Source organism: Brachyistius frenatus, unplaced genomic scaffold (genome assembly GCF_029030835.1).
Source record: "Brachyistius frenatus isolate BFR_SWC_R1_liver_20210118 unplaced genomic scaffold, ASM2903083v1 Contig_251, whole genome shotgun sequence".
In the NCBI taxonomy this organism is placed as follows: Eukaryota; Metazoa; Chordata; class Actinopteri; family Embiotocidae; genus Brachyistius; species Brachyistius frenatus.
This window is the reverse complement of record NW_027210850.1, coordinates 322,437-338,719: the sequence shown is the minus strand read 5'-3', so window position 1 is coordinate 338,719 and position 16,283 is coordinate 322,437. Positions and strand designations below refer to the sequence as shown.

At 42.3% G+C, this 16,283-nt stretch overlaps 1 protein-coding gene across 3 annotated transcripts in view; it reads right to left on the bottom strand.

The window, feature by feature from the left end:
* Nucleotides 1-8,164: 8,164 nt before the first annotated feature.
* Nucleotides 8,165-16,283, bottom strand: part of LOC138634136 (voltage-dependent T-type calcium channel subunit alpha-1I-like) — a 75,498-nt gene continuing 67,379 nt past the window's right edge. For 2 of the 3 annotated variants that reach the window (XM_069720792.1, XM_069720793.1), the window contains exons 33-35: nt 13,574-13,775; nt 12,122-12,357; nt 8,165-11,936 (exon numbers count right to left, since the gene is read on the bottom strand). In XM_069720792.1, coding sequence (XP_069576893.1) covers nt 11,205-11,936; nt 12,122-12,357; nt 13,574-13,775 — 1,170 coding nt within the window. In that variant the 3' untranslated portion in view covers nt 8,165-11,204. The remainder of the gene's footprint in view (nt 11,937-12,121; nt 12,358-13,573; nt 13,776-16,283) is intronic. The other variant, XM_069720794.1, reaches the window with a different exon arrangement.

Here is a 16,283-nt window from a genome sequence, read left to right as displayed (position 1 = left end):
CACTTTATACCAAGGATGAACTGATTCGATTTTGGGGGTCAAAGGTCAGGGTGGAATTTTTTCAAATTTGTGATTGTCAAAGGTCACTGTCACCTCACATGACCCGTGTTCGTGAATGCGATATTTCAGGAACGCTTGGGGGGAATTACTGTCACAAATGTTAATTATGCCTCAGCAATGAACTGACTTGGACTCAAGGATGAAGTGAGTAGATTTTGGTGGTCAAAGGTCAGTGGTCAAGGTCATTATGACCCCACATCTGTCCTATTCTTGTGAATGTGATATCTCAAGAACGCCTTGAGGGAATTTTTTAAAAATTTGACACAAACATTCACTTGGACTAAAGGATGAACAGATTACAATTTGTTGGTGAAAGGAAAGTGTGACCTAACAAAACACACTTTTGGCCATAACTCAATTTAAATACCTAATAGGATAAAATTATGATTATTCTTTTCTGTCCATTATTGAACACGAAACCTGAGGGGCAGAAGGGGAGATGTCATGTGTTCTTCTACTTAAGTGGGCTTTTTAATATCGGACTTTTACTGGTCATGAAACATTTTCACATTGCTGTATTGGTATTTTTAGGAAGGGATATGGGTACTTTTTCCACCACTACATAAACCCACTACATAAATGTGGTTGATCGGCTCTTTTACAATAATGAATATCCTTATGGGGCACCTGTATTATGGGAGTTACTTTTGTGCAGGCATCTGTGTGTGTGTGTGTGTGTGTGCACTGTGTATGTATATAATGCAATTAGACATCTGTGAATCATCCATCCCTTTTCTTTATTTTTCCTTTTTTCCCCTGTTAGTTTCCTCTGATGTTTTTCTCCTGTGTGACTGTATGTTTCGCTATTTCTCGTGTCACCTCTCTCCTCCTCTCTGCTCTTCCTCCCTCTGCCTATTTCACACTCCTTTTTCCTCTCAACCTCTCCTGTTTGCTCTCTTCTCTTACCCCTTTCTCTTTGCCCGCTATACCCTTTACTCTCACCTTGTTTTTGTCGGTACAGACATGGCATGGAGTGCAATTCCAATATGGATACATCCTGTGCATGAAGTGTTGGCTTCACTTTCACTTCCCGAGCTCCTGTGGCTGTACAACATATGTTCAAAAGCTAAATTTGGACTTTTTTTTTTTTCATCCGCTGTGAAGTTTGCATTAAAGCAAAAGTGTGTCACACTCTGTTTTACTTTTGTGTCGATGATGCCTTCTTAAATGTTTTTGGCACCTTTCTTCTGTGCTCTCTTTATTTTGGTGCAAGCTCATTCATCTTTCCGCCTGTTCTTTGCATCCTTTTGTCTGTGACTCTGTCTCTCTGCCTCTGCCTGTCTCTCTCTCTCTTTCCTTGGCTTTCACTTGGTCTCTAAACTAGCTCTGTCCGTTAGCGATATCGTCACCATATACGAGTGCAGACGCAGACACAGCGCTGGCAAATGACAACATTTTGCTGCAAAAGAAGCCCGGGCGGCTTCTCGATCCAGGAATTTAACAAAAGGAAGGAGCACTTGACAATTAGCGGGTGCTCAGGACTCCGTTTGCATCAAAGATGGCAGAGTCACTTTCTTACACACTCGTGCACACAAACAGCAGACAGGCTCTCCAGTGAGGAGAGATGCTGGCCCAGTGTGGGCCTACATGCTCAGCAGAGCGACTAATTGCAGTGATAAATGTGAGATGGTGGAGATGGGAGACGAAGACTCATAGGAATGAACCTGGGGAGGGGAGCTGCTTGGCTTAACACAGAAACACAGATGTACTGTACATAAACACTAAAGCACACCTGCTGAAACATAAACACTCTGAAGGACATCTTTCAAACACAATACTACAGTATGTTGCAAGCACCAGAGCGCCACCTGACAGTCGTAACTTCTTCAAAAGTACGCATGAAAAAGCCGAGGCAAAAATAGCAATCACGACTTTGCCCTCAAACTGAGACAGGCTTTCAGTGGTCCAGCTAACATGAATAATTAAGACGAAGAAAGAATCTCTTATTCTTTCTTCATCTCATTCTCTTGTCTCCTGTGTCAACATATTATAATTTAACCGGGTTAAATCAGCAAAGCTCGCATGTCTGACAGATGAAGTAGAAACACAGAGTAGATAGTATGATAGTGTGAATGAACTTTAAGAATAAAGCAGATAAAAAAAAGCATAAATTAATAACAGGATTTATTTATTAATTCATAATTTCTGCTCCTTGGTATTAATCTTTCAAAGTGACTGAATACAGGAGTGAACAACTATATTCCAATATTTAGTTTCATGCTTCTTGGATACATTCATGGATGCACTTACAAGAATCTGAGGGCAGGAGCGAGTTCCTGTTTCTGATTCTGATAAAATTTTAGACACATGACGAAGACTATACAGCCTTTTTCATATGTATTCAGGCAAACTTAAGGTCTTTGAATTTCACGAGTGTATTCGTCGTTTGCCCTTCACTGCAACCTTGTGTCATGTATTATGCAAATTCCAGTGTGTCCGAGCTGGAGCTGATGTGCTGCCTCCTATTCTCTCTCTCTCAATGGGCTCCAATGGTGCATGAGAGTCTACAGCCAAAAGCTCTTAACGCCGAGACCCACCAAGCTTTTTAAGATGCAACAGGCAACAAACTCAGATACTTCATGGTTAAATCAACTCAGCGCCTGACATCTTTCAAATATCTTGACTCAGTGGCTTCTTTTCAACCAGTGACTGCGTTGATGCATATTGATTGAGCCTTATTCAAATAAATATACGAGTCAGTGTTACATATTTACACCACCACACCACGCAGAGACAAGCAGGATGTGAACAAAGCTAAAACCGAGCGCTTCATGTTTGTGGACTGCCCGACTTTGAAATAACTTTCATGTACAATTGCTTTGAAGTGCATGGAGATTACCAAGGTTACCATAATTAAAGTTCCAACTAAGTATCAAATAAATAAATTACATGAATAAAAAAAACGGCTGCCTTTGTTGCTCTGTGATTTGGAGGACAAAGGATGAATTTTGTTTGGTACACCGTAATTTCACAGCAGAGTAAACTTTATTACAAATTCAGCAATGTTGCATAAGACCGTATCTGGTAACCTCGTATAACTTTCTGAACAGGGCATTACTTATTTTGCTCCCAATACTTTCGCTTTGTAAACAGTTGTAGTGAATTTTTGGAGGGGCTGCTGGGTATTTTAATCTGAGAAGTGTTCTTTGCCACAACAATGAACAGGAGTTAGGTTACGTCGCCAGAATACTTTCTCTCACTTAAACGCACACACATGCATAAAGATATTATGTCATTCAAGTAAGGGAAAGAGTGATTAAACATGAGCAAATTATTGCACCTTTTCAAAGATGCAACCTTCGATTAATAAACTTAAGACAGAACAGAATAATATCACATTAGACTGGGCTGTGGAACAAAGGTGTGAGCAGAAATATGTGCCACAAGAAACTGAGTTTGAGTCATTTATGTTTAAAATGCTCATCAAGTTCATTACATTTAAAAAAAAAAAATTTGAATCGCATAATTTGCACTATTGAATACTTTCATTAAAACTAAATCTGAAGAGCAGAATTTGAAATTAAATGTATTAGTTGTGTGGAGGTTTCCTGGGAAACACAGTCATTTGACACATTTGTTGTTATCAAATGGATTTTTAGCAGCTGTAAGCTTTTAGTTTCAGTTTTTCTCATTTTGCAGGTGAAATAGAGGTCAGACACATTTGTTTACCTTCCTGAGGGTCTCTGTCACTACGCAGTAAACGGATAAAGAGGATTTCTTTGAGATAGCCTACTGAGGGAGATTTGCAAACCTTCAAATTTGTTTTCATGTTAAGGGAAATTGCCGAGTTCTAAATTCAAACAAAGCAGACATACTGCATGACAGCTGGGATTTCATATCTGGCTGTTGCAAGGAGCCCCATCATACGACTGAACCGCCGGAGCTCGCTTCAAATAAATATTTCAAAGCGTAAACCAGACGCTCAGCATTGTTACTGCATTATTTTCCCACAATTATCTTACAAAACAGCGGGCCAGGTGTTGAGGAAACCAGTCAATCATCCATCATGATGAAAGCATAGCGAGGCTGAAACTAGCAGTGTCAGCACTGCTCCCAATCTCACAGTTTCAGCTGTCACGGCTTCTCTCTCTCGCAGGCAATGGCTTTAAAAAGTGGAAGAAACAGGCAGGAGGGAGTGAAGGAGAGGGGTGGGGTAGGGTGGGGGGTGGGGGGGCAGCCTATGAAGGGATAAGCTTCAGCCATTAGCACTGACAAGCACAGTGCCTCGCAGACTCACGTTGGGTGCAACACGGGAGTGGATCTCTCTCGTCAGTGTGTGTGTGGAGGAAGAGCGGGAAAGAAACACACACGAGCACTGATGCAAATTATGTGCAAGTTCATTAAGGCCAGAGAGCTGCCTATTTGAATTAGTGAAGAAAGGGAGAGGTGTGGCGACTGTAGCTGCTTAATTTATCCTCTGAAGTCACACGGCGCGCCGGCGACAGTGAAAGGAAGCTGGTTTCTAGTGAGCGTGAACAGGAAAGACAGCCGACACCATAGGGCACAATAATAAAAATAATGAAAAACAAAAACAAAACAAAAATCCTTCGAACCAGTTTAGATTCCAGAAAGTTTAAATATTATCTGGAGATTGATAGCCATTATTCTTTGATCTTATAGTCAGCTCACTTCACAGGCACTTTATTCAGGTTTTTTTTTTTTTTTGCGGCACTTTTCACATCCTGCCTTTATCTGGCACTCGCCTCAGAGCCTGTGGCACAATCAATGGGTCTGGACAAGCCCCTGGACAGTTAGCCTTGACGGCTGAAGGGAGCTGGTTTCCATAAACGGCCTGGATGTATGTGTCAGGAAAGACTCAGGCTTGTAGTGCAGTTAAAGGTATTACAGGCTGATATGATTACATAAATGAAAAAATAGATCAAACGAAGGCGTAAAGACCTTCATTCTTACAACAATAATACAATAGAACTGCATTAAGGAAGAGAATTATATCCATTTATGTTCATTTTCAGATTCTTCAAAGAGAAGCAAAATCTCTCTGCAACATTTCCAGGTAGAAATTCCCACACTGCTCACTGCTCAGTTTATTCTTGATATGTTCAAACAACAGCAGCTTGATATCACTGTTTTATAGACCACGTTACTTGCTTAAAATGGCAGTCAGGTCATCTCTCCACACATCAAAGGCACTCTGCCGGCTTACTTGACTCATTAAGTGACAGAGGACTAAAGGAAACCTCCTAATTTACTCACTTTTTTAATACAAAGCCTCCCGCTTCCCCCAGGAAAACAGCTAAAGAGCAGCATGATCCGCAGTGTGAAAACAAGTTGAATGTTGTCAGAAGTTTCCAGTTCCTCCCTCTTGTGCCCACAGTCGAACAGTAATGAGACACATCTGTGTGGATCTTGTTTATCAGATTTGTGTTTCACAAAACTTCGGAGGAAACCTTTGACGGCATTTCTCTTCATTTCCTTTTGACCTAAAATCTTCAGCAGAGAAGTCTGACAAAGATAAGTATTTTTGTTTTCCTTCTTCAAAAAGAAACCATAACCCACTTTAATTCATTTAATCCTTGCCAGTGAACAATTGATTGATGCGTCTGGAGCATTTGTTCTCAATTTCACGTGCATAAAATCTCTCAGATGTCTGTTTGCAGCTGTGAGACTACAACGTCTTCATGCTGCACAGAAGCACAATAAATGTTACGGCTGACACATAACCAGTAGGTTTCCACGTGAGGTGAAGAAATTCTTGGACCCATAATAGCCTCGATGTCCCAGGTGCCAGGTGATCAATCAAATCGACATAGGAGCCTCTGGGGGTCCCTTGTGTTCATATTGACCTTTGGAGTTTATGTTGCTAGAGGGCGCTTGTCTTGTGGCATTGGAAGGAGTTAAAGTCCAAACATTTCAGATGACAGGAGACTACTTTTTTTTTTTTTTTTTTTTTAAAAACCTTGCAGGTAACTGAAGCCATGACATATCCATTTTGTGCTTGCATCAACACACACATCAACACACTCTCGGAGACACATGGCCACTTCCCACTCGCCACGCGCACACACACACACACACACACACACACACACACACACACACACACACACACACACACACACACACACACACACACACACACACACACACACACACACACACACACACACACACACACACACACACACCTCCAAACCCTCCTGCAGTGACATTTGAAGGACAGCGGCCTGGAGGGAGAACTAGTTTTTGAGAGGTTAGACGAGGTGGAGGGCTGGCTGGCTCAGGGTGTGAGGTAAACAACACCTCCGAGTTCAGCGTGCATGCCTAATGTGCGCTCTCTCGTGCGCTGACGGCTCCGCTGGGCAAGGCCGCCAATGACAAGCTGTCTGGAGAAGTCTCCTGCTCCTGCAGCATCTCACTACCTCAGTCTCTCACTTCCTGTTAGCTTTACTCCGTCCAGCTGTCCACGTCGTGTTCGTACACTTCCTGCGTCTGTGACCCTGTCTCTGGCTTTTTCTTTCCTGCTCTGAAGTGTCCTGACTCAACCCCTTTTCTCCTGCCGTCATCTCAGATACTTATTCATGTCAATGTAAACGCGAGGTAAGAGTGCTCCGATCAGGATTCACTATACCCAATCACTAGAAGCATAATCAGCCAATACCGAGTCAGTCCAGAGTTTATTTGAAATGTATTATTTATTGTGTAGCATTATCTATTTATGCAACTGTTCTTTAAAACACTATACATGTATTGAAATCAAGAGATGTTAAAAAAAAGCATTCATTGACAAAATGTTTATTTTTGGTGGGCAACATGTGCAACTTATTCTACTCTCTCTTTCTCTTCGAGACAGAACTTAAACCAAAGCATCCTCTGCCTGATCACTGGGAACGGAGAGAAATAGAGTGGATAGATATCGGTATCATTTATGTATCATTCTTATCAATCACACCTCTCATAGCTAACGTCTTTATAAATACAGGCATCTCTGCATTTTTTTAGCAGACAGTTTGTTTTTCCTCTCGTCGATAATATTCCCTGCTGTGCCGAAAAGTCCTCCACTGTCTACAAGTGCATGCGCAGGCTCACGTTGCAGGAAAGCGGCTTTTATCCTCCCACTAAAACACACACATTTTTCCCGCTTCGTGTGACAACTGGCTGCGATCGGTGGAGGTTCGTCTGCTGCTGATGTCGCTGCCACCGTATTTCCCATCTTCATCCAAAAAGAGCACCGGCTCGTGGTACTTTCTCCGTTGCTCAGAGCCACTCACTCCTTAACTCGCGTCCCTGCTGGCGGACAGGAGACAGGGTGTCAGACAGCAGCCGACCTATCTGGGGCTTTAGTGGGTCTGCGAAGTATCTCTTTTTATCCTTTTTTATGAATATGAATTTTGTTTTTATGAGACACCTTGATTTACTGCCAGACCCATTGTTTAGCTGCGTGCAGAAAATGTTGCGCCACGTGTTCGGCTCCTCTGATCGGCCTTCTTAGAAATCGCCGATCAAACTTGTTTGAGCTAATATCGGCCAATCATAATCCTTGGCCGATTGATCGGAGCACCCTTAATACAAGGTATAAAGACAAAGACCGGCTCTATATATTACATAAAATGTAATATTTTATCATCATGCCTTGGAAGAATTTTTTTTTTTTTTTTTTTTTTTTTTGTGTGACTCAGACTGATTTTTAGTGGTTTCATAGCAGCAGTCAAAAACACTGGGGCATTCCCTTCAACTTTGTACAATTTTATGAAATGCATACTAACGATATATTCATGGTCACTGGCAGCAATGCACACATGCAGATCAAAATACAAAGATATGTACAAATGTGAATTGTACACTCTTAAGGTGTGTTCAGACTGAAGGTGAAGCAAATCTTAAAGGCGGCGTGACTGCGTACAGATACAGTGTGCAGGTGGACGCACGTTTCATAAAGCAGAAACGCGTCGTTAGAAAAAAAAAAAAAAAAAAAAAAAAAAAAAAAAGTGTGTGCTTTTGTCAAGTAATTGTACTCCACTTAATAAATAAGAGACGAGCAGATAAAATTCTGGGGCGGGGTTGGGCTAATGACAGAAATTTTGGAAATCAGTCTGAGTTGTAGCACACACATTTGCACTGTACAAAGGCACACTCTGCTCACACACACACGGGTTCTGCATTGTTAGTGTGTTCCAGCTCATGTCTGCTGCATCGCTGTTTGTGGGTGTACAAACACAGAGTGTAAAAACACTCCGACGGTCCGATTTGTACGAAGAAATCAAGGCGAAAAATTTGCTTCGCATTCCGTCTGAGCACAACTTTACAGCTATTATTAAAATTTGACTAGTGGTTTTTACCCCCCCGACCTGAGTTCAATAACCTTATTTGTTAATGTCGTCCAATTGAAGCCCATCTCCGGTCTGTGAGAGGGCAGAAGTGCTATCTGATTGGTTGTAGGTTCAGACAAGTAGAAGCAAAAAAAAAAAAAAAAAAACAGACAGTAATGAATACTGTTGTGTTCGTAGGAGATAAAAATCACATTGACATCATTTACTCAGGGCATACACATGGAACATTTATTGCTGTGTAGTCAGGCTTTAACCTTTGATGCCATGTTCATTGACACAAGGATTTGTCTCAGAAAGATAGGAGGATATATCTTTGAAGCTAAAACAGCCCTTGGTTGCTTCGTGTTTTCCCTCATCACCCTTTAACCTCAGGTATCCTCACTGACAAACAGGACACTTCAGGAAAAGGCAATCACTTCACCTGAAGGCATTAATGCACATTCTCACACACAAACAGACACACACACACACACACACACACACACACACACACACACACACACACACACACACACACACACACACACACACACACACACACACACACACACACACACACACACACACACACACAACTGTCAATACCCAACACACCATGTGATAAAACATAGTCATCAAAGTGATTTTGCATGATAAAAAGGTCAAACCCTTGTATTTTCTCACATCACCTCATTCTTTTTGAGAAATTAAAAAATTAAGGTAATGATGAAAACACCAGGGATACAACAGTCTACTTCTAGAAATCAGGCTTAAAGATGAGCATCTCCTTTTTTTTTTTGGATGGAGCAGTTAAGCGAGTGGCGGAAGCCAAAAGAAGTTTGCATTAAAAGATGCAAAGCTTTGTTTATCGTTACAGTGTCAGCTTTTGATATCAAACTATGGTGTGTGAGAGGGTTGCTACAACATACTGTGTGTGTGCGTGAAGAGATGAGTAAGAGAAGATGAGTGCATCAGGGTGTCATTTCAAGAATAAGCATACTGTATTGCAATCCCAGAACCATGCTTAAGGATCACTAACGTGCCCATAAACGATATGTTGTGGTGTAACTCTCAAATTAAAGCTGTCATAGAGATGGTTTACGCTGTTCATGGTTTTCGTAGCATAAGAGGCTAAAAGCAAAACAAAGTTCCCTGTGTGCTAGACAGTCCCCATGTGGTGAGTGAATATGGCTGTTCCCATCTCTGGTTGTCCTCCGAGACTCCAACATCTTAAAAAAAAAAAAAAAAAAAAAAAAAAAAAATCCAAGAGGAACCAGTGTTCCCAAAGAGAAATGTGCTGGAGGGAACAATCACTTCAGCGCACAGAGTTTGTTTGAAATTTTTTGCTTCGTTGTTTTATACACTGTCCACACCTTAAAAAAATGTTATAAAACTGGAAGCCACTGGCAGACAAAAAGTCCTAGACAACAAGTCGAAGACACTGCATGGGTTAAATTAAATCAGGACAAACTAACGGCAACACTTGCACGTGCCTATTCTCTTTTCTACAAAAATAGTGGAATAGAAATCACATGGTTATCACCCAACATTGACATCTTGTTACACTTCTGTATATAGATAAAAAAAAAAAACTTGGTTAAATGCAATCCCATCATGCAGTCGAGGTCCTTTTACAACACTTGTGGTTCTGTCCATTCATCTTACATCCTTAAACGTGATGAGAGGAAGTGGTGTCGAAAGGAGTGCGCTTGAAGTCTCACTCGAAGCTGCGAACCATATTTCGGTGCGCACACGGACACACATTGCTGTTTCTTGTGATGGGGCTCGCAGCGCTCCACCCCAATTATTTCTCTTTCATTTCTTCATGCTCATGAGCGAATGAGAGATGCTGGAGATAGAAATAAAAAATAACTAATTTCACGAGTCACTCCGTGCACAGTTATACCTCCGCAGTCTGTCAATTTCTTTTCATTTTCACGCTGCTACTGAAGACCAAGTAGACAGACGCACCAAGCTTCACTCAGTCAATACCTATCTGCTGTTTCTAAAAAAACAGAGAGGCATGGTGCAGTGATGAGAATGATTTAATTCATGCCTAGGATACCCGAGGCAGTGCTCTCGCACACAAACACACACTACGAGCACACATTCCTGAACTCTCCTCCACCTCGCTTTTTACTGTGATCTCAGCAGAAGGTCCTCATCCACAGTGAGTAGGACCTGTTGTTTCCGTCTGCCAGAACAGATGGACATTAGATCCGCTTTCTGCTTTTGCAGCCAAAACAAATGACCTGCCTTCCCTCCTTTCCCAGTCTTCCTTCCGCCTTCATATATTCCGCCATCCCAGAGCCTCCGCCCACTTACTCTCTGCACTGCCTCCGAGACATAAACGAATCCAAACAGTCTCTGTTGGCATGGATAGCTATTTCAGGTTTGGGTACTTCTATTTTTACATTTTCAACCTCAGTGAACCCGAGCCATCACAGAGAAAAGAAAACCACAGCAGAGCAACGTCAAGACTTCTTGTTGTGTCTTGGGAGTTTAAGCTCTTTTGCTCCGACTGGCTCCCTGATATGAATGGGCCTCCTGGTTTTCCAATGTGATCACAACCTTCCATGGCCTCCTCAACAGGCATCGGGGCCTGTCTTCAGCCCTCGAGCCTTAACTCTGCAGGCCGCTTCCTCACCAGCAGACCATAACCAAGACCGCTCTCAAAGGTAGCATAAATTAGGACATGGCATTGTCACAAATGTGTAGAAAGGGGTTGAGGGAGCAAGATGAGGGTTTGGTTTTGGAATACAGGACATCGTGTGTCATCAAACCTCTCTCTCACTGATGAGGCAGAGAGAGCGAGAGGGGCAGCAATGGGTTTAGATCCAAGGAATGGAGAGACAAAGAAAGAGAGAACAGTAGGTTTCATCTGTTTTTTCGACAAGGTCCTACTGTTGTTTGGCTTGAGCTCTTCCCTTTCAACCCTTGGTCTCCATCTCCCATTGCCACTCTTCCCTCTCCTCTTCTTGTATCAACTAATACCCCTGTCCAGGGGTTGGCCAAGAAGCCCTGGGGGTCCATAAGCTCCAGGCCCAGAATCTCCCTGCGGCCTTCCCTGCCCCGGGAAGACAACAGCATTCCCCCCTGGTCCAGGCTGCCTGTGCTGTTGCACTTTTTCACTGCTCCTCCCGGGTACACGAGGGAGCTGGGCGACAGCAGTGAGGTCAGCGATAAGCTGCTCAGTGCCTCTGACAAGTGTTCACTGTTGCCTGCTTGGCTGGAGCCACAACCGCCGATCGACGATCCGATGCCTATGCCCAGGTCCTCGTCTGAAGGGTCGATTGAGTCATCGCGGGTGTAGCCCGGGCTGGTGCTGCCTCGCCCGCTGCTCTGGCTCCGCTGGTGACCCCTGGTGGCCAGAAGGGTTAGAGCCGACGAGGGAGTCGGCCTCGGCCTCAGGGTCTGGATGGGAGAAGAAATGGTGGTGCTGTCTTTGGGCAGCGGGAGAGGGATCATGAGTGGTAGGGGGGCAGACGGCAATGGCAGCTCCATGTTCTGTGGTGGCGACACGCTGAAGCTCAGTCCTTCTTCCAGGGTGGTCTGAAGGCTGCCTTCTGAGCTGCCTGTGGCAAGGGATGAGTCACTGTGGGATGGGTACTGAGGAGAAAAGAGAGACAGGCGATTGGAGAAAGAAGGGGAGTATTTGAATAAAACTCTCTATTAGCTTCATATAGCATCATGAACTCAACTACAGCTCAATAAAACCTGACAACTCTTTTTCAGATCACTTCAGTTGTCCTCCAAGCTATTTAAATGTGTTTTGTCCCTCTCCCTCCCTTTACCTGTGTACACAGCATCTTTCTATTGGCTCCAGGGGAGCGGAACGAGGCCCATGAGGCCGGGGACGTCAGCCTGAGGCCCCTCGACAAACGCAGGCTCCGACTCCGGGGAGGTACCGGGATGGCTGCTCCTGCGGGGTGGAAGAACTCTGCAGGCAGATGGAAGAGAGGAGAAATACCACCGGCTCCTCCTCCTCCTGCTTTCTTTTTTTCCTTGCTGCTGCTGCTGGAAACGGCACCTTCAGGACGGAATACACTTTCCATTTCTATCCTGGTGCTGATTCATGTACTTGTTCCCTTTTCTGAATGATGCATGTAGATCCAGCTATAGTAGTGGGGCTTATTTTTAATTTTTTTAAAAAATATACATACTCTATATGTATCTAAAGTGATACCAATTTAACAAGGACAAGACTTGCAGGTAGATGTTGTGAGTGAATCACTATTGTAGTCAACACAGATGCTTCAAAATTCTGCAGGCCTGTTGACAGACGCACCAAGTTTTTACAGGATTTTCAAACAGACAGATTTGAGATATATGCTGATGTTTTAATGCACAGTAAGGGCCTGGGTATGAGCTATATGATGGCATTTGATGTTAAAATTAAGACAAAGTTGGATCAAATTAATTAAAAAAAATGATGATAAATACCTGACTACTGCTGCACATGTGCACAGAAAATGCAAAGGTTCAAGTGCTCCTCCTTCCTCATTGTTTAGAAGTACATTTTTGAGACTTCTACTGTTCTCCTCTAAAATACGGCTGTGTAAATACTTAAATTTGATCTAAAATATGATTTCTTTGATATTCTTGCTTTAACATTGTTTCTCTTGTTCAAGAAAACCATACCATACCTGAAACCATATATCTTTTTAGACCGAGAACCTTAGTATATGTTCTCAAAGCCCGTTTTCATTCCCAGGTCATCAAACAATGCTATTTTGTCAAACTCATTGGTGTCAGAGAAATGTGCACAAGGTACCTTATGTCTGACGCCCATGTATGGAAGAGGGCCGTTGGGTGACAAAAACCCAGGACTTTCACCTGGGAGACAGGTGTCCCAGTCCATGACAAAGCAAAAGTTGATGTGGATTGCTTTTAATTAATGTAAGTTAAATGACTTATTTTAATCCAAACCACGATCTTTTCCTAACCGCATGGTTTTTGGTGCCAAAACGTAAGGCACCTTGTGCATCTGTTTCAGACATGAAAGGTTTTGATAAAACAGCAGTATTTGACACTCTGGGAATGAAAACGAGTTAGTTATAGTCTTACTCTGACCCACCCGGTTGACTCAAATAGTATATGCATTCACAGTGACAAACAAACCACAGTAAGAAATCAAATAAGACTTGAACTTCAGTGCTATTATAAATAATTATTTTAATCCATACACCATGTACACATCCTTTGGAAAACAAGCCCGGTAATTCAGTGAAGATAAATTCACTCACCAGGGCTGCAGTGCGGTTGGTGGGTTTGTATCTCCATCTCCTGCAGTGCGCTCTCCATCTCAGTGCCAGTGCTGAGGGACCTGCACGGCTGGCCCAACCCCTGCACCTGGCTCTGTACCACCGTCTGAGTCTGGTGACCTCCCTCATGACTTCCTCCACCACCAGCCTCCTCAGAGCTGCGGGAGTCGCTGCTGCACCTTCCCTGAAAGAGAAAAGAGCATCTGAAATTAAAAGGGAAAGTCTTTCAAGGTAAATATCCAGATTAATAAGGTAAGTGTTTGTATTTTCCCATAAATATATCTAAACAAAGATAAATTAGACATGTAGGGAATGGTTAAATAAAGAAGACGAATTAGGCGCTGAAAATTGCTTGTACCTGTGTGCAAAAGCTTATATCATTAAGATGAACATTAAAATGAACCTTAAACTCTGTTTTCTCCTGCAAAGGGATAATTAAAGTTTAGGATTCACATTATATATTATAAAGTGACAAGTCCTAGTTGAGACCATGTCTGATAGAAAATGAGAACGGAACAAACAAGCAGACAAAAAAAACAAAAAAACCCCGTCCCTTAGGCATTGTGCAGATATTAAACATGGCCTCTGATTCACATCATCCCTCTGGTTTTTCATTTTAGCACTAGTGAAAGGGTGAGAACTGATTATGAGCTGTTATTGTCATGTTAATTTTATATATTGTCACAATAAATGTTTGGTTATAAATGTGTGTGTGTGTGTGTGTGTGTGTGTGTGTGTGTGTGTGTGTGTGTGTGTGTGTGTGTGTGTGTGTGTGTGTGTGTGTGTGTGTGTGTGTGTGTGTGTGTGTGTGTGTGTGTGTGTGTGTGTAATGACTGCAACAGCTCAAAGTGGGAACCAGGAGGCAGATTAAGGCGAGAGTTCACATGTAAGGTCATACACGTGAGAGTGGGTGTGCAGGTATGCTTTTGTGCTTTCATTAGAGCGTTGTACCTCTGAGTCATTCAGTCCTTGCCCCTGAACAGCCCCATTTCAAACAGGAAGCCAACCACACCCATACAAACCTCAAACAGCCTTGGCGCACACACAAATATACACAAAGACAGTCGTGTCTCCATCACTTCAGAGGGTGTTTGATTGATCTAAATTGATTTCCCGGAGACCTTAACCAAGTTTCACCAAAAGATTTTAGGATTTATTTTTGTGGGGACTTTTTTCCGTCTCACAACAGGGACGTGAGTCCCCGCAATGCAACTGTAAACAGATTTATGTCCCCACACGAGTAATAGAAGTTTGCATTCACGTTTTTTCTTTTTTAACTAACCAATTCTTGACAAATAAAATCCTCAACCTTAGATCCTTTCTCACCCTCTGTCTTTCTCCATCTCTTCCCCTCTCCTCTAATGAGCAGCGGTTCACAGCCATGCTTGGCGATTGCAGGCTTATCTGGCTATCCAGAACCAAGGAGCATTACCCCATTACAGAGGAGGATATCTAGGAAGGATGGATGATAAGGGATGGAGATAGTAGGGCTGGAGGGAGGTGTAGAGCAGGTGTGGAATTACCAGAGTGGTGACTAGGGAGGGTGGACATATTTATTCATGAGACAGTCTGTGGTGGATGGAGACTGTGGGTCCTATAAAGACAAGATGGTTACTCAGATACATAGAAAGAAGGAGATACAGTTTTTTTGTTTTGCAACCTAAGGTTGATACACACCAAAAAATGCTGGGTTGAAAATAATTTGGGTTATTTTAGTAACCCGGCGCTGGGTCAAAAAGGGACCGACACAGCCACGGGTTATTATAAACCAGCAGCATTTAACCCATCATGTTGGGTTATAGTTTCTACCCAAAAATGGGTAAAAATGACTACTTTGTTGAATTAAAGCTACCAAAAAATAATTTAAAAAAATGTTACACTTAAAATTTTATCATATATTGTATTTCAGTTGACTTCTGAACTAAAAGATGTATCAATGAAAATAAATTGTTATGAAATTATGAAACAAGCACATCATGGCCCAACAATTTTTTTAATTTATTGCATCAAGTAAACAAAATAATCATGACAAATATAACATTCCAATACATTTATTTATAAAATGAGTACAATGTTATTGCCGTATATAAAATGTATTTAATGTTCCTCACACCAAACCTTCTTTTGGCAAACAACTGTGCTTTAAATATAAAAATCACAACAAAAAGCAAGGTTTTCTTTTCATGGATTAATTCGTCATCAGTAAAAAGAGATTTTTTTCCTTCATTTTCACAAACCACGAGGACTTGAAGATTGAAGCAGGGAGTAACAGCTGATCGGCTCCCCAGCACCAGAACACGTGGACAGTGTTGTCGTCCACCATGTCCAATCTGAGAAAAAGAAGACGACTCTTAAAATGTGTCGTTTATGTATTTGTGTATTTAACACCAAACTACTCCCCACTCTACATAAAATGACGAGGCCGTAATGTACAATAGGTAAACGCTAGCTGTGAGCAAGCAGAGTGTGCGATTGTTGTTGGCGGTTGATTGTTTTACATAGTTTGACAATAGTTTTAAAGTTTTTAGTGCTAGCTATTGCTAATGTCAGCACAAATGAGCTATTGTACAAAACTGAGTAAAGCCGTGTTAAAAGTAAAACATTGACAGAGCTATTTTGGATCTTATTATTCTTATTCCAGTTTTATTGACTTACCTTTTCCTTTGACGAGCGGTGGCAAAGCGGCTCGGGC